Source organism: Mus musculus, chromosome 2, assembly GCF_000001635.26.
Source record: "Mus musculus strain C57BL/6J chromosome 2, GRCm38.p6 C57BL/6J".
NCBI classification, from domain to species: domain Eukaryota; kingdom Metazoa; phylum Chordata; class Mammalia; order Rodentia; family Muridae; genus Mus; species Mus musculus.
Window position 1 is genome coordinate 80,490,178 of NC_000068.7, and position 19,711 is coordinate 80,509,888.

Consider the following 19,711-nt stretch of genomic DNA (forward strand, 5'->3'; position numbering starts at 1 on the left):
TAGTGGGAGACATCAACACACCACTTTCATAATTGGACAGATCATGGAAACAAAAACTAAACAGGGACACAGTGAAACTAACAGAAGTTATGAAACAAATGGATTTAACAGATATCTACAGAACATTTTATCCTAAAACAAAAGGATGTACCTTGTTCTCAGCACCTCATAGTATCTTCTCTAAAACTGACCACATAATTAGTCACAAAACAGGTCTCAAAAGATACAAAAATATTGAAATTGTCCCATGAATCCTATCAGACCACCATGGACTAAGGCTGATCTTCAATAACAACATAAATAATAGAAAGCCAACATTCACGTGAACAACACTCTTCTCAATGATACTTTGGTCAAGGAAGGAATAACGAAAAAAAAATAAAGACTTTTTAGAGTTTAATAAAAATGAAGCCACAACATACCCAAACTTAGTTGACGCAATGAAAGCATTTCTAAGAGGAAAACTCATAGCTCTGAGTGCCACCAAAAAGAAACGAGAGAGAGCACACACTAGCAGCTTGACAACACACCTAAATGCTCTAGAACAAAAGGAAGTAAATTCACCCAAGAGAAGTAGACGGCAGGAAATAATCAAAGTCAGGGGCGAAATCAACCAAGTGGAGACAAGAATTATTCAAAGAATCAACCAAACTAGGATCTGGTTCTTTGAGAAAATCAACAAGATAGATAAACCCTTAGCCAGACTCACTAGAGGGCACAGGGACAGCATCCTAATTAACAAAATTAGAAATGAAAAGGGAAACATAACAACAGATCCTGAAGAAATACAAAGCACCATCAGATCCTTCTACAAAGGGCTATACTCAACAAAACTGGAAAACCTGGATGAAATGGACGAATTTCTTTTTTCTTTTTTCTTTTTTTGGTTTTTCGAGACAGCGTTTCTCTTTATAACCCTGGCTGTCCTGGAGCTCACTTTGTAGACCAGGCTGGCCTCGAACTCAGAAATCCGCCTGCTTCTGCCTCCCGAGTGCTGGGATTAAAGGCGTGCGCCACCACGCCAGGCTTAACAAATTTCTAGACAGATACCAGGTACCAAAGTTAAATCAGGATCAGGTTAATGATCTAAACAGTCCTATATCCCCTAAAGAAATAGAAGCAGCCATTAATAGTCTCCCAACCAAAAAAAGCCCAGGACCAGATGGGTTTAGTGCAGAGTTCTATCAGACCTTCAAAGAAGATCTAATTCCAGTTCTTCACAAACAATTCCACAAAATAGAAGCAGAAGGTACTCTACCCAATTCATTCTATGAAGCCACAATTACTCTGATACCTAAACCACAGAAAGACCCAACAAAGATAGAGAACTTCAGACCAATTTCCCTTATGAATATCGATGATAAAATACTCAATAAAATTCTCGCTAACCAAATCCAAGAACACATCAAAACCATCATCCATCCTGACCAAGTAGGTTTCATTCCAGGGATGCAGGGATGGTTTAATATATGGAAATTCATCAACGTAATCCACTATATAAACAAACTCAAAGACAAAAACCACATGATCATCTCGTTAGATGCGGAGAAAGCATTTGACAAAATCTAACACCCATTCATGATAAAAGCCTTGGAAAGATCAGGAATTCAAGGCCCATACCTAAACATGATAAAAGCAATCTACAGCAAACCAGTAGCCAACATCAAAGTAAATGGTGAGAAGCTGGAAGCATTCCCACTAAAATCAGGGACTAGACAAGGCTGCCCACTTTCTCCATATCTATTCAACATAGTATTTGAAGTTCTAGCCAGAGCAATTCGACAACAAAGGAGATCAAAGGGATACAAATTGGAAAGGAAGAAGTTAAAATATCACTTTTTGCAGATGATATAATAGTATATATAAGTGACCCTAAAAATTCCACCAGAGAACTCCTAAGCCTGAATAACAGCTTCAGTGAAGTAGCTGGATATAAAATTAACTCAAACAAGTCAATGGCCTTTCTCTACACAAAGGATAAAAAGGCTGAGAAAGAAATTAGGGAAACAACACCCTTCACAATAGTAACAAATAATATAAAATACCTTGGCATGACTCTAAGGAAGTGAAAGGTCTGTATGATAAGAACTTCAAGTCTCTGAAGAAAGAAATTAAAGAAGATCTCAGAAGATGGAAAGATCTCCCGTGTTCATGGATTGGCAGGATCAATGTAGTAAAAATGACTATCTTGCCAAAAGCAATCTACAGATTCAATGCAATCCCCATCAAAATTCCAACTCAATTCTTCAACGAATTAGAAAGAGCAATCTGCAAATTCACCTGGAATAACAAAAAACCTAGGATAGCAAAAACTCTTCTCAATGATAAAAGAACCTCTGGTGGAACCACCATGCCTGACCTAAAACTGTACTACAGAGCAATTGTGATAAAAACTGCATGGTACTGGTATAGCGACAGACAAGTAGACCAATGGAATAGAATTGAAGACCCAGAAATGAACCCACACACCTATGGTCACTTGATCTTTGACAAGGGAGCAAAAACCATCCAGTGGAAAAAAGACAGCATTTTCAACAAATGGTGCTGGCACAACTGGCGGTTATCATGTAGAAGAATGCGAATTCATCCATTCCTATCTCCTTGTACTAAGGTCAAATCTAAGTGGATCAAGGAACTCCACATAAAACCAGAGACAGTGAAACTTATAGAGGAGAAAGTGGGGAAAAGCCTTGAAGATATGGGCACAGGGGAAAAATTCCTGAATAGAACAGCAATGGCTTGTGCTGAAAGATCGAGAATCGACAAATGGGACCTCATAAAATTGCAAAGCTTCTGTAAGGCAAAAGACACCGACAATAAGGCAAAAAGATTGGGAAAGGATCTTTACCTATCCTAAATCAGATAGGGGACTAATATCCAATATATATAAAGAACTCAAGAAGGTGGACTCCAGAAAATCAAATAACCCCATTAAAAAATGGAGCTCAGAGCTAAACAAAGAATTCTCACCTGAGGAATACAGAATGGCTGAAAAGCACCTGAAAAAAATGTTCAGCATCCTTAATAGTCAGGGAAATGCAAATCAAAACAACCCTCAGATTCCATCTCACACCAGTCAGAATGGCTAAGATCAAAAATTCAGGTGACAGCAGATGCTGTTGAATATGTGGAGAAAGAGGAATACTCCTCCATTGTTGGTGGGATTGCAAGCTTGTACAACCACTCTGGAAATCAGTCTGGTGGTTCCTCAGAAAATTGGACATAGTACTACCGGAGGATCCCGCAATACCTCTCCTGGGCATATATCCAGAAGATGTTCTAACTGGTAAGAAGGACACATGCTCCACTATGTTCATAGCAGCCTTATTTATAATAGCCAGAAGCTGGAAAGAACCCAGATGCCCCTCAACAGAGGAATGGATACAGAGAATGTGGTACATTTACACAATGGAGTACTACTCAGCTATTAAAAAGAATGAATTTATGAAATTCCTAGGCAAATGGTTGGACCTGGAGGGCATCATTCTGAGTGAGGTAACCCAACCACAAAAGAACTCACACGATATGTACTCACTGATATGTGGATATTAGCCCAGAAACTTAGAATACCCAAGATAGCAGATACAATTTGCAAAACACATGAAACTGAAGAAGAGCAAATACCAAAGTATGGACACTTTGCCCCTTAGAATTGGAAACAAAACACCCATGGAAGGAATTACAGAGACAAAGTTTGGAGCTGAGACGAAAGGATGGACCATCTAGAGACTGCCATACCCGGGGATCCATCCCATAATCAGCCTCCAAAGGCTGACCCCATTGCATACACTAGCAAGATTTTGCTGAAAGGACCCTGATATAGCTGTCTCTTGTGAGGCTATGCTGGGGCCTTGCAAACAGAGAAGTGGATGCTCACAGTCAGCTATTGGATGGATCACAGGTTCCCCAATGGAGAAGCTAGAGAAAGACTCTTAGATTGAAGTGGATGCTCACAGTCATCTATTGGCTGGAACGCAGGGCCCCCAATGGAGGAGCTAGAGAAAGTACCCAAGGAGCTAAAGGGGTCTGCAACCCTGTAGGTGGAACAACAATATGAACTAACCGGTACTCCCCAGAGCTTATGCCTCTAGCTGCATATGTATCAGAAGATGGCCTAGTCAGCCATCAGTGGAAAGAGAGGCCCATTGGTCTTGCAAACTTTATATGCCTCAATACAGGGGAACGCCAAGGCCAAGAAGTGGGAGTGGGTGGGTAGGGGAGTGGGGGGAAGGGTATGGGGGACTTTTGGGATAGTATTCGAAATGGAAATGAAGAAAATACCTAATAAAAAAAATTAAAAAAAAAAGAAAATTGTCTGGAGCTCGGAAAATGGCTCAGTGGTTAAGAGCATGGGCTATTCTTTAAGACATAGGTTCAATTCCCAACATCCATATCGTGACTCACAACTGTGTGACATTCCTGTCTTAGGGGATCTGACATCTTCTTCTAGCCTCTGGGGGCACCAGGCATACAGACATAACACCATTATACATTAAAAAAAATAAATTTTTAAAAATTAAAAGGGGTATTTAATATTGACAGTATGTGAATCTAGTATCTATGCTGTTGGCTGTCATCACAGTGATAGACAACTGAAACAATTTAGAGGAGGAAATATATTTTGGTGCGGTCTCAGCTGTGCACTGCCAGTTTGTGATGAGACGGAGCAATACACTGAAGAGGTATGGTGGAACAGGATCTCTCGATCCACAGCAGGCAGGAAATAGCAAAAGCAAGTAGGAAGGGATGGAGACATTGCATAGCTTTCTAGGGACTGTGCCCAGTGACCTCTCCTTCCTAATAGTCTCCATGAAAGAAAGATGAAATTTCAAGACCTGTAAGTCATATAAAGTACTCAGAAATTGCTGGTTGTTTGTGAGCCTAGAGGCTGTCTGGGGCTGAGAAAAAAGAAAAACAAACCTGGGTATGCCCCATAGTTAAAACATTCCTGGGAACATCTTGACCATAAGATAAAGGGGACTGTGAAGACATAGCAGGGCTATCTAAACTGAGTCAACAACTCACAGAACTCTGACACCCTGCACGTACATGTAACTTTTCTGTTGATGTTTGAATAAGCCAATAGCGTGTTGCTATGCTGAAATCCACACCCCTAAACCCCTTACCCCATAAAATCCCCTAGCTTCCGAGCCTCATGGCTGACATCCGTTATCTCCTGTGTGGGATGCATGTCGTTCCAGAGCTCCGTAATTAAACGACCTCATGTAATTACATCAAGATGGTCCTTTGTGATTTTTTTGGGTGCACGCCAAATCGGGAATTGAGTGGGGGTTTCCCCACTGGGTTCTATCACCCACTCCTGCTTGCTACCACTAGCTAGGAATAATGCCAGATTATGAACCCATCAGGGATTAGTCTCCTTATTAGGCCAGAGTCTGTGATGGTTACCTTGATTGTCAAATTGACTGGAATTACAATCACCAGGATTCTAAATTTGGGGCTAATGTCTGTGAGAATTTCTACACTAGCTGCTGTGTGAGGGTTCTCTAGAGAAACAGAATTGGTAGAATGAATAAGTATAAATGGATCTTTGTATAAGTATATATTATAATACTCATATCCCACACTAGTTTTAAATAATTTTATTGATACTGGCCAGGAGTCCTATTTGAGAGATAGTTCCTCACTCATACATGACAAATGGAGAAAATTCCTAGTGAGCAATTCAGTTTTATACACACACACACACACACACACACACATATGTATATATGTATATATAACATATCTAGTTATATGTATGTATATATGTGTATATATTTGAGGGAAGTTATTAGAGCAGCTTACAACTTGTAGTCTAGACAGACCAATAATGGGAATCCAATAGTTGTTTAGTCTAGAAGGGTGGATATCTCAACTGGTCTTCAGTATATATCAGAGTTCCAAAGAAGTGGGTTCTAATACCAGAAAAGGAACACCTCAGCAGCAGGATTAACGAACTTGCTATAAAGAGTGAGGTCCAACAGGCAAAAAAGCCAAAACCACTCCCTTCTCCCCCATCTTTTTATATGGGCTGCCACCAGGTGTAGTCCAGATTTATGGTAGGTCTTCCAAACTCAAATAATCCAACAAAAATCTATCCCAGGTGTGCCCAGTTGCTTGGGTTTTTTCCTCCAGATGTAGTCAAGAGTTAATTTCAGATGTAGTCAAGAATAGCCATCACAGCTGGGTTAAATGAGGTGGGAAGATACAACTTAAGCTAGTGGTTCCTTTCATACAGTTCCTCATGTGTGGAGACCCCAACAACCAAAAAATTATTTTGTTACTTCATAACTAATTTTGCTCTTGTTAGGAATTATAATGTAAATATCTGACATGCAGAACATCTGATATTTCACCACTAAAGGGATCATGACCCACAGGTTAAGAACCACAGCCTTAAGTGGATGAACTGGAGAGAACTGAGGCAGAGCCATCCGGATCCATCTAGTTCTCAAAATCCATCTGCTGTCGACTTGTCCTTGAATGGGAGGCGTGAAATTCAAACTATAATGTAGAGACAGAGGAGGAGGGAATTTGATTCAATGCATGAAGTTGGAGACAGGAGAAGCAGACACACGTAACAAAATTAGGGTTGGTAAGGATCCTGGAATTAGCAGAGTACCCAAGTCCAGTCGTTCCTCAAGGAAACCGTTTCAGTACTTTGAAAACAGAGCATGGCACAGTATTGAAGATGTGGGCTAGAAAGCCAACCCGTGTGTGCATCCACACTTGTGTTCAATGATTCTGTTGATACTGGGCAGGAGACCCAGTGGAGAGACAGTTCTCATTTATGACAATTGGGGAAAACTCATGGTGAGCGATCTGGTTGAGATGAAATGAACATGGATGTAAAAATACCCAGTAAACAGAATAGTGTAAGAACTTAGTGTTGCGTTCTATGCCTTGCACTTCAGTGAGTATGAAATGCTGCCGAGTAGAAAACTCCACCTTCGTATGTGCGTGATGGGAGAGGCCAAGGGAAGCTTCTAGAGCAGGCTGACTTCTTCACCTCTGCTCTCTGCAGTGCTTACGCAAAGGCTTTTCTTTTTAAGCGCGTCAGTAACCACATCAGTAAATGGGCTTCCCATCATACAGGATTGAGAACTAAGTGAACAATACTTAAGGATAAACTAAGCACAGTCTAATGTGGTACACAGCGAGCTCTCCACATAACTCTCAATACTACTTCAGCCTGTATTTTTGGCAAGGTTAAATTTTTCCTTGCCTTGTCATCCCACAAGTTGTATTCTTTACTCCTCAATGTTAGCCTTTGCAGGGTCGATTAATCAAATACCTACTTCACTATGCTTTATGATGTTTGTACCAATGATGTCACCATATATGACCACACTAATCTATTAAGTCAGCTTTCTTTCTCCTTCATTTCCACTACATGGTCCAAGCTGGCCTAATCCCTCTCTAGTGTTGTATTCTCATGTATTAACAATTCAATGCCCTTTTAAATAAACACGCTTATAGCTGTAACTTGAAGAGAGGTTTTGCTGTCGCCCTTTTGTCTTTAGACTATATTTATGTAATACTCATTAGAGGTTTTCTACTGAAACTGTGCTCACCATGAAACGATAACACATTAAGAGCAAATTCAGAAAGCCAGCTACAGCTCTCCACTGTTACATCTCCAGAACCAGGATGTCAGTCTGAGTGGGCCACTTTAACAAAATGCCTCAGACTAGATGGCCAATGTTCAGGGATCTGCAGATCAAGGTGTTGGTAGATCTGGTGTGTGCTGAGGCCCACCTGCTGGCTCAGGTGGGGCTGCCTTCCTGTGTCCTCACACAGCGGCAGGCAGCAGGGACTCCTTCCTTAAGGAATAGTCACCTGCCACAGACCCACCCCATCTCTTTACAGTGAGATTACATTTCAACATGTGAAGCTTGGGAAACATAAATATTCAGAAATATCAAAGTTTATAGATATTATTTTTCAAGTTATTTTATAAGTGGATATGAAACTATCATTTTTTTTCTACCTCCCCCTACCCCCAAATACAGGGCATTTTGAAAAGGGGCATGTCATGGTTTCTGAGAACACTGAGTAGTATACAATGCTTAGAATGCCTCAGTGAAATTGTAGCAATGACAAATACTCGAACTACATTGAAGGGAAATGTGTTAAGTGAGCTTCGTCACTAGTTGATATAAAGCAACTTTAGCATGAGCTGAAAGCAATTCCATAGCTCCTTAGAAGAGTGGTTTAATGAGTTTGGAAGCAATGTAGTAGCTGACCAACTGAGAAAGAATGATCCAACAAAAACATTAAAAAAACAACTAAAACTAGCTTTTAAACAATTTCATTATTTATTTGTATAAAAATCCAAAAGCTTATTCTGATCATCTTCAGTTCAGGTCTAGGTGATTTCAACACCCCGCCTCAGAGCATCTGGCTGCGCTGCCTATCTAAAGTACATGACTACTAACCACTCCCAGGGTAAACCTGGTCTCCAGAGTGCACTGCACAGCCCCACCTACGCTTTCCAGTCTCCAACCAGAGCAGGACATTTCTATAGCAGTAACGAGTCCTCCCATCTCACACTTCAGGTTAGGAGAAGGTGCACAGGAACAGCAGGGCACACACTGAAATCAGAAACAAGGCATGACCCTCCACGGTTAGGCCTTGGGACTTCAGATTGCCAATTCACCCCAGTTTGTCCCTTTTAGGCCTACTGATAGGCTCAACACGTGGATGAAAAATTCTAGAGTTAGCCGTGCAGGAAACAAACTGATGATGACAGTGTGATATTTATTTTAAAAACATTTTTTACTTAGTTGGGGGCGGGAATGTGTTTGTCACATCCACGTGAAGGTCAGAGGACAACCTCTGGGAGCTGGCACTCCAAGGGACTGATTTCAGGTCACCAGGCCCCATGGCAAGCACCTTTACCTGCTGAGTCATCTTTCTGGCCCAGTGTAATATTTTGAAGCAAACATTAAATGTTAGCATAATTACATGGAGAATAATAGAAACTATACTATTTTACAACTCCCCTTAAGAAATCCTTATCAGTTGGGGACCACAATGGGCAGCGAGAATGGCTTCCACCATCAGGGTCGTGCAGGTAGCGAAACCACATGCTCGATTAGTAAAGTTCCCAACAGAAGAGACAGCCCTAACCTCAGTGTCTCCGAAGCTCTGGGATCTGCTGCTCCCCTCCCACTCCTCTGTCACTTCACAGCATCCCAAAGGAAATATGTCCCCAGATTTACTGATGCATCAGGGGCCACCAGCCACTGCAGAAATAATACAATCATTACATAGAAGGAAACCTATGTCTCAAGAGGAAATGGAATTTATTCAGTGAGGGGGTCCAGAGTGATCGTCGTGGCTGCTGCTTGTCACCAGGCAGAAGGATTAGCTTTATAATAAAGGACTTCCACAAAGTCAAATGAAAAGTCATACATTAAACAACTTTAATAAATATTCTGCAAGCAGAATGAAGTACAGGAACTCCAGGTGGTCACTTGTACCTCCTACGTTGTTTATCTCGGTCAGCTTCCCGAAAAGCTGACCTGTACACTTAACTAAAAGTCTACATTTACATTTGTAATGTTAGCCTGTTATCTTACTCTTGATTGTGAAATATTCCCAGTGATGAGCTATTAAAAGCACATAGTACCTAAAAAAAAAAAAAAAAAAAAAAAAAAGAATTATCAAACTATGTCAATTCCTTAATAATGGCTATTTACTGTTCTTTTTTTAAAAATTTTTATTAGATATTTTCTTTATATTTCCTATTTACTTTTCTAAACACAAACTCTACATAAAAGGAGTAGGAGAGTCAAAGGGCCTATGATCCCACCCTACTTTCTATATCTGAACAAGGGAAACAGAAATGGGTTCATAAGCAATTTTGCTGATCTCGACTCAGTGAGCCGTGTACATTGAAGCTATGAACGGCAGCTCTGTGCTATACAATGCAAAGCAGCAGAGGCTGTCTAATAGCAATCAGAAGGCAAGATGTGCCACTCTGCCATCCACGCCAAACACAAAGCAGGGCACGTGTGGACTTCCTACCTAGCACTGACCCATCGGTAACAACACAGCCTAGTTCCATGGCCACTCCATTTTTGTTATTCCTCAACAACTCCATTTGGCAATCAGCAAACCGAACACACACACACACACACACACACACACACACACACACACACACACACATTCTCCCCGCCCCCCACCAATTTCAGTATATTTTTCCGGAAGTATTTTTCAAAACATTAAAAAAAATTCTGTAATAATAAATCTGATAAATTAACAAAGTTTAAACTAAAAATTTCATATTGTCAAATAAGTTTCCAAAGATTTTAAAGAAATCATTCAAGGTGTGATACAGTCTAGTGTTTATTTATGTTATGGCAGGTACACTTGAATTTCAAATGTTAAAACATATAAAAAGTGATTCGGGACTACCATCTGTATCAACAGTTGCCAAGTGTCTGGTTGTTTATTATACAGCAGGGTAAAGGCAGTGCAGATGCCAGCCGGGCAGCACGGGATGAGATGTTTCTACAGTAGGCTTTCTACAGGCGGCGGCAGCATGTGCTGCTGTCTGAGAACCTCGGAACCTGCTTCCGATGCTCAAGTTGTCTGCCATGTGGAAGGTTAAACCGCGTTAGGTATTTAGTTTGGCAAATGTTCAACATAAAGTAGAAATGTAGTCGTAAGCATCACCGATGTGCACATCCAGTCTCCATCTCAGAAGGAACCGTAGGTACAGATCAGAACTCTCCCTATAGGAAATAATTTACACACAGATGGGGGCTAGCATATCACTATCTAAAATAATCACTAAATACAGTTCTTTTTCAGAAATAAACAAGCAAGTTTTTTCATTATCAGTTATCAAAAACATAGTGTTAATGGTATTTCAAACAAATGATACTCTAAAATCATAGAATTCACTGAGTTTTGAGAATGTATAACTAAATCAATCAAATGTACTGTAGTACAACCATATTAGGAAGCCAATGATCAGAAAATACAACAGCATGAAGAAAATTTCATCCACAAAACTGTTTTCAGGCTTTAAGGTAAAATAGTTCCACAGTTTACAGATAAAACAAGGCAACAGAAACTCGTGCTTGTCTTGAGTAAGTACTCTATGCAGAAGATGTAACACTTTGTTTGTAGACAGCATGGTATGCATTTCTCAGCAACACATAAGGAAAACAAGATTCCAAGAGATCCATTGTCAGGAATGGTGATTCTTGTACAATCTGAAAAAGTTAAAAAAATATCAAAATTCAAGTTACTCAATGGGGGTAGAAAACAACTCTATGTTCTTCTCATTTGAAACACACACAAACCATTTTACTTCAGAATCTAAAATGAAAATGTGTTACAGTGAAGCCTATCAATATACTTTTAAATGATATTTTCAAGTTTATCAATTAATCAATAGTAACACATAGAAGACACATCTTAAGCAATACTCTAAACATAAAAGTGAATACAAACGTAATACAAATGTAATGGTACATTTTAAGAAGCTCAAAATCAAGCTAGAAAGTAAAGTAAAAAATAAGACCAGCTATGATTAAATAGAAAGCAGTAAATTCTAGAGTTCAAGAGGAAAGAAAGTCTAATGTAGGCCTGTGTGATTGGGAAAGATCATCTAGGGAAGAAATGGAGTCATGAGTTCTGCTGAGTCTTCAGATAGACACAGATCTCTACAGGCAAAGGAAACTAAGAAGAAAGAGTCTCAGACACTGCCATGGCAAGCTAGAGAATTAAACTCGGCTTAGCAGGAATATAAAAGGCCTGAACACAACCTTACAGTTAACACTCACCTTTGGTCTTACGACTTCCTATTACTGACCTATGGCAAAAAAGGAGCAATGCAAGTCTTTGCAGAAATTTTTAGAAAGTGTATGGTTTGAGTGAAGTGACCACAAGAAATGGAGAAAAAAAAAATCACAAAAGAAACAGAACAAAACACCAATAAAACTTTCACTTGCCAAGAAGAGGAGTGCTAAGGACTGGAACATTTTGTTATCAGTAAAAGTTAATTAAATTGAAATGAGACATACCATATCCAGTAGCAAATAAACAGATTCTCTATTTCTTGTTGTAGTTTTATCTGTCTCTTGGCCAATTTTCAGTAGACTGGATGATGCAAGCTTAAAAGAACACACATGTAATCAATGAGGTTGGCAAAGAAATGCTGTTCACGTCCATTCTCAGTACAACTCAACCTTCAACAAGCTTCCGTTATTCAATGTGTAAAGTACGATGAGCTAGAGACCTCTTATCAATCAACAATTAAGGTATACATATAATCAAATATTCGTCAAAACTAACTTTTTGCTCAAGTTTGTTTCTTAAAATGATTCATATTGTTTTCTCTTCCCAAGATCCATAATACTCTACAGCAGCCACCCCCCTTTTACAAATAGTTTTGCTTTTAATGGCCAAATATGGTTGGAAAGCAAAATAGAAAATTCCAGAATTTCCTAATTTCCAATAATCAGTTTCTAACTTTGAATTCCATGCCATTCTATGTGTGACTCTGCTCCATCTTCCTCAGGAACAGGGCTGTCCCTCTGTCCTGCACACCCACACTATGTATATACCTGCATGTTAGTTACCTGCTGAATGACATGGTAATGCAGTGTTTCTGTTCAAGTGCCCACACCTCAGCATGGCTGCTTGCAAATGTACAGCCGAGGAGGAGGAGGAGGGGGGGTAGGGGGGGAGGAGGGGGGAGAAGGTCTTTCCTTCACATGAGAATGTAATGTTTCATGAAATATATAAATGACACCCACTCTAGCGCCAGCTATGTTCTAGCAACTGGGTTTCCCCGCCCCCATGTGGTCCCCTTGTGGCAGCCTCAGTCCATCTCTAGCCCAGCAGACAAGTTTCTATCAAGATCCTGAAATCTCTAGGAAAAGCTAATCTATCTGCAGAAGGTAATTTATTCTAATGCTGCCACCACATGTCAAACTGAAGGTTATAGCCAAAGTGTATGCCACTGTATAGAGTGATGGACACAAGGTCCTCAGAAATAAAAACTATAATGTGAATGACAGCCATATTGTTGGAAGACGGTTTGAATTAAAAGCCTTGTAACTAACAGACAACATCTGACCACTCTGAACTTCTGCAAAAAGAGACAATAAAAATGTAATGCTGGAAAAAAAAATGTAATGCTGGACCACGTCTGTAATCTTAGCACGCCTGAGTTCGAGGCCAGTCTGGTCTACATGAGTTCCAGGACAGCTAGGACTACAATAGAGGCCCTGTCTCAAAAATCCCAAAAATGATGATGAAAGAAGGGAGGGAGGGAGGGAGGGAGGGAGGGAGGGAGGGAGGGAGGGAGGGAGGGAGGGGAAAATGTGATACTGAATGTTTTAATCTGACCAGAGTATTATTTAGTTTATTAAGGCCATATCCACCTCCCTGGTATTTAACTATAATCAACTAGCAATCAAAGGAAACCCCAGGATATAATGCAGTACTGAAAACTATCTGCTATTGTGGGCACAATAACATTCATTAAAGCGGCAATGGATTAGTAAAACCAGGACTGATATGAGGAACTCATGGATACAGTGATGGATGAGTTGTTTTGAAGGCTTTCTGGGGATAGACAGGAAAATTAGGAAAACCGCTTAAAAACAACAAGACAAGTTGGTGGGACAGGACCTGCTGAACTACTTGGTGAAGACCATGCTGCAGTACACAAAGCTCACAAGGGCTGTAGAAGACAATACAAAGTAGAGGAAGTGAGAGCAGAAGCACCAAGCACATGTTACTGAAGTATGCCAAAGTGTTCTACGCTGCATAGGTTCTAAAGGTGGAGATTAAAGGAGTAAGGTCTCTGTGTGGAAAACAGCACTGAGGTCAGCCACATGGTCCCTGAAAGATTATAACCTCTGCACCACTGCTTTCATATTCAGTAAGAACTAATTACAATATCCTTCCAAGGTCTCTTTTAAAGGCTGTTGAGAATTCCCAGCCATCGCCGTTATTTGCTACTAATGTCCAAGAACTCCTCGCAGCCATGTCTGATGGGCACACTTAACACTACTCTCTCTTGGCAGCAAGTCAAGATATTCTCCCGGTAATGATCATTATCACCCAAAGCAGAGGATCCTCCCCTTGAAGCACTGTCTAAAGCCCACCTCCAACGTCCACCAATGTCTACATCGTCACCTCCATTTACCTCACACACACCAGTGTCATCTCAGGGTCACAAGAAGGGTGGACATAAGACAACAAAGCATTTCGAGGGACTTCACTCTCCTAACTGTTATTATGGCATGCAAACTGGTGAAACCTTTCTATTATTTCCATTAATAATGTATTGTACTCTAATACTTTCCTGTGTGTGCATGGATGCATACAGTTCAGTACTATTCCTGGCTTCAAGTACCCTCTTGGCGTGGGGAACTCAGAAAGCATAATCTATACATGAGAGGTGAACACACTGTGTACTTTTTAGATCCTAAATAAGGCAATTTCAATCTGGGTTTGTATTCATAGTAATTTTAAGGACATTAACTCCCCAAGTAAAGTAAATAAAAGGAAAACAACAGAATTATAATAATGTTTTCAAACTTGAGTTCCTTCTTAAATAACTGTTGTATTTGCATATATGTATTTATATATGTGTACATATATATGTGTGTGTGTGTGTGTGTATATATATAAAAACCAACAAGATTTTCAACAAAGAAAAAAACTAAATATTCTAGGGTTCATTTTGCTTAAATTATCTGTTCTTTAAGCAATTATGAAAAAGAAGCATTGGTAAAGAAAAATACTGCACTAAACCATGTCTGGTGACAGATTTAACATTACTCTCTTTTGGTAGCAAGCCACATGTAATTTTATGGTTTGTTTGTTTGTTTATGTGCATATGTATATGCCTTCATGACTGTGTACAAGTGGGCATCAAATCCCAAGAACTGTAGTGAACTGTAGTGAGGTAGTGAGATGTCTAATGTGGGTGCTAGGAGCTGAACCTTTGGAAGAGCAGTAAGTATCCGTAACTGCCATAGCCCTGTGAGTCATACTTTTATTGCTGACTTTGTACCTATTAATAGTATTTCTTCAAATAAGTAGGAATAAGGAAACATACCTTCTGCTACTGTTTTAGATATTTATTTTTATTTTTCGTGTGAGTACCTGAATAAATGTGTGTGGTGTGTGTATGTGTGTGTGTGTGTGTGTGTAGTACCCATGCTGGCCAGTTCCTGGGACAGGAGTTACAAGTGGTTATGAGCTGTACATTGTAGGTCTGGGAACTGAGAGGCAAATAATCCTTTTTTATTTTATTTTATTTTATTTTATTTTATTTTATTTTATTTTATTTATTTATTTTGGTTTTTCGAGATAGGGTTTCTCTGTGTAGACCTGGTTGTCCTGGAACTCATTCTGTAGACCAGGCTGGCCTTGAACTAAGAAATTTGCCTGCCTCTCTGCCTCCCAAAAGCTGGGATTAAAGGCGTGTGCCATCACTGCCTGGCCTTTTGTTTTGTTTTGTTTTTTCGAAATTGCATCTTTTAAAGAACACATTAGCTCTCTAGGCTTCCACTTTCTTTGAAGAAAAAAACATCTTTTGAATGTGAAGACAATCTCTACAATCGTCCTACCCCTTGGAACTGTAAATGATAAGGGCTAAGTTATTTTAAGGCACGCCTTCTCAGACCCTAAAATACCCCACTGTCTGAACACACACACTACCCTCTGCTGCACCTCTCAAACATTATTTTCAGCAAACAGGCCACATAGCAGAGCTCTGGAAGGAAAGACCCCAAGCTAGAGGGAAAACAATGATAACCTTGATGCAATCTATCTTTCTAAAACCAAAACATTAAAAAAGAAACAAGATTTAATACTTAATAAACTGAGAACAAAAATGTCTTTGGAGAACACTAAATAAGATGTAAAAATGATGGGAATTTACTGTTGTATAACATAGGCATAACTTTTTGTTTTCTTTGTAAAATGTCAAGCTATTTGATTAGACATACCGCCAGGAATTCCTTAAGTCGGTCTTCAATACTTCCTTTGTGAATTGTAAACAAAGCTGCAGCAATCTGGTTGATGGCTTTGGCCAAACAATGTATATTGTTGCAGTGTCCTGGGAGAGAACAAACAGGGCTGTGTAGTCTGCATGACCACAAAATATTATTGTAACACACAGACAGCATGCTTTAGTGACTCCTCAGACCACGCGAATGGCAGCATGACTGACTAAGAATTAGGGTCCACAGTGACTTACTCTTTTTATTTTATGAGCATGCATGTTTTTAAATATCCCAGCAAGGATGCAACTAATGACCACGTCAGTACTTCATTAGTAGGCAAACACTCTAGAAAGACATGATGCTTCGTCCTACCCCTTGGAACTGTAAATGATAAGGGCTAAGTTATTTTAAGGCACGCCTTCTCAGGCCCTAAAATACCCCACTGTCTGAACACACACACTACCCTCTGCTGCACCTCTCAGCTGAACTACACAACATTTCACAGTTCAGAAAATTAGGATGCCCACTCCAAAGCTACTGTTTGGCAGAATTTGAGCACTATTTTATCAGAAAAGAACATTACCCAGAGAGAAAAATACATGTAACACTAAAGCCAATGTTCTTTCATTGTTACAATTGTAAACCAAGTACCTTCTATTGCAGGGCTGTACTGTGACATTACATTGCTGGCCAGTGTAGGCAAGGAAACTGCTACAAAGACCATCAGGAGACAAGCGATCTTGTATTCTTCCTCTGGACTAATGTTCTCTGCAGAAGAAATCAAGGAGTGAAAATCAAGCTTTCCTCCAGATTATTTGAAAGTTAATAATCTAACCTAAAAAATAAAGGTAATAAACTACTTAAATTTCCTAATTGAAAACTGATGAATAATTATGAGAATACCATACATATTACTATTTATAAATTTCTTATCTTATTATCTGAAAATTCACTAAAAGAAAAACAATTCCTTTCTTTCCCTAGGCTAGCTAAGAATATATAAATACACTGCTTAAAGGTTACCAGTATTGAAAAGGGGACTGCGTTACTTATTTCTCCATTCTAGAAGACAGAAGGAAGCAGTTATGAATGAAAGTATCTAACATACTCAGTAGCTATAAGAACAATAACCTTTAATAAAATACCTAGCGTATTTAAATAGCTCTGTCTAGCACTTGGCTTCTTATCTGACATCTGAGAACTTCTAGTTACCCAGCAGTTGGCAATTATATGAAACTATGGATTGATCACAAGAAAACAAAAACACAGTATATTTTTAAAACTTTGGTTGATCATAAAAATACCTATAAGCAATAATTTATATATTATTTGAATTAGGAAAAACAGTGTAATTAAAAAGAAAACTAATAAACTCAATGACTGCAAGTTGGCTTAAAAGAGTAGAAAAGGGGCTTAGTGGCTAAGAGCACTTGCTGCTCTTGCAGAGGACCCGAGTTCAGTTCTCAGCACCCACATGATGGCTCCCAATGGTCTGTAATTCCCGCTCTGAGGCTGATGCCCTCGTCTTCACTCCTTGGGTACCAGGCATGCACACAGTGCACATAAGTGCAGGCAAATTATTCATATACATTAAGTAAGTGAAAAATTTAAAAAGAAATTAAAATCAAAAGGGTGGAGAAGGCATTTCAATACCAAAACCAAACCAATCAAACAAAAAACATCATCAACAATAACAAAAAAAACCACCCCACCTTATTCACACTGTAGAGAAACCAAGATTTGGAACATAGTTGATACTATGTTTCAAAGAACTGGTTTTAAAATTTCTAAATGGTCAGTATTATATAATGTAGCAACTTTTTATGGTGAACATCTATTCTAATTAAAACAGGACACCATTTTCTAGTCCCAGCTCTCTGGCTACCATAAGGGCTGCCTTCCACCAGCATACAAATGTTCTCTTCTTCTATCTCCAACTCACAAAGTCCTTTCCACAAGCTGGGGTATATATAGCTACAGTGTAGTGTGTAGGGCCTACCCATGCTTCCCAACACAAGCACTATGTCTTCATCCCAGCAGAGCTGTTCCATATCAAGTGTGTCCAGTCCCTTCTCTCACACTCACTGACTTCAGAGACACCGATCTCAGCACCACAGCTCTCTAACAGTGCACAGTTCGCGATTCGCTTTCACTGTCTTAGGAGCTTTTTCCCAAGTGCTTGTTTTTTCTCTGATTACATTGGTCCTTCCATCTTAGTCTGTATTATGCATTTCTTCCTCTTCTCCCTGAACTCACTACAGCTGAAAGGGCACTGTTTCTTTGCACCGCCCTATCTATCTACACCAAATGACTTTAACAGCTTCATCTGGTAGTATGGCTTGGACAGGATGTAATGACTAAGCTATAGCAAAAACTCCAAAGCAAAGCATTTTGTCTTTTGAATCCTGATGTATTCCAATTATAAATGAATAAATGGGTGAATAAAGCTTAACATAAGACATTTTAAAAAACAAATACTACGTGTATACCTAGACTGCCCTATAATTTTAATAAGAAAGCTCCATATTTGAATGCATTTTACCTGATTTTTGTGAGGAAAGAGCTACGACTAAGGCAGGATCAATCTCACATGGTAACCCAGCAGCCGAGGACAGCTCATACACATTCATTGCAACCTGACAAAATACAGCAATTACAAAGAGATAAATATTTTAACAAACGTCTGAGAAAGTTTACTTTAGTAAGAAAATGTCTATGGTGTCCATCAGTCTGCCCACGAACCTACTAGAAGATTTCAGCACCTTGGCTGAAGCAGGGCTGACAGTGCAGGTAACCCACACCAGACAACGCTCCAACCCTGCTCTTTGTAACTTCCCACTGTGCAAACAAGGCTTGCAGCCTCTCTGTGGCAAGCTCCACAGAATCATCCTAAAGATACTTTTTGTCTTGCAAAGATGGAAGTAAAATATCAAGTCAAAAGAGAGAAAGAAAGCCAGTTGTGGTGGCTCACACCTATATATCTGCACTTGAGAGTTCAAGGCCAGCCTGGCTACAGAAGGAGCACCAGCTCAGCCTGGCTAGAGTCAACACCGAAAGCCAGTTATTATGACTGAACCTATGCTTACATCCACAGTTACTTAGTGAAAAACTTCAGGGATTCAATGCTTAATCAGAGCCATAAACATAGCAAATTAATTACAGGAAAAAAATTAAAAACCTAAGAATCTGATAAAGCAATCTAATAATTTTCTATCATGCATAGATTTTAATCATTCAAGATATGCTGAGTGGTATTCTAATTAAAACCTGTATACATAGTTGGCTATCATTGATATTAACAGATAATAAAGCTCAAATAGAAACAACCATGAACTAAGTTGCAGAGACGCACACTGCTCACAATACACCAACTGAATTTCAAAGTGCATCAAAGATATAAATGTAAAAGCTAAAATTTCAAAAATTTAGAAGAAAATACAGGCATAAATTCTGATGACCTTTGTCAAGACAATATTTGTTTGTTTGACAGCAAAACTGTAAACAAAAGAAAAAACAGATAAGTCAAAGTACGCTGAAATGAAAGAGTTCTGTGATTCTTGGATACTAGCAAGAAACTGAAAAGAGAACTCAGAACCATGATTCTACTGAAGATGTATTACTGCTTGATAGTTCAAAAATAAAATGATGCAGGCCAGTGACAGCTCAATGGGAAAAGGATTTTCCCCTGGCATAAACCCGGCGATGGAGTTCAACCCCCA

The 19,711-nt window shown here is 39.4% G+C and overlaps 1 protein-coding gene and 1 pseudogene across 4 annotated transcripts in view; one reads left to right on the plus strand and one right to left on the minus strand.

The window, feature by feature from the left end:
• Nucleotides 9,030-9,645, plus strand: Gm13687 (predicted gene 13687; annotated as a pseudogene).
• Nucleotides 10,335-19,711, minus strand: part of Nckap1 (NCK-associated protein 1) — an 80,671-nt gene continuing 71,294 nt past the window's right edge. For all 4 annotated transcript variants that reach the window (NM_001355411.1, NM_016965.3, NM_001355410.1 and 1 more), the window contains 5 exons: nucleotides 18,535-18,628; nucleotides 16,644-16,760; nucleotides 15,996-16,105; nucleotides 12,048-12,137; nucleotides 10,335-11,234 (listed from right to left, as the gene is read on the minus strand). In NM_001355411.1, the coding sequence (NP_001342340.1) occupies nucleotides 11,118-11,234; nucleotides 12,048-12,137; nucleotides 15,996-16,105; nucleotides 16,644-16,760; nucleotides 18,535-18,628 (528 nt within the window). In that variant the 3' untranslated portion in view covers nucleotides 10,335-11,117. The remainder of the gene's footprint in view (nucleotides 11,235-12,047; nucleotides 12,138-15,995; nucleotides 16,106-16,643; nucleotides 16,761-18,534; nucleotides 18,629-19,711) is intronic.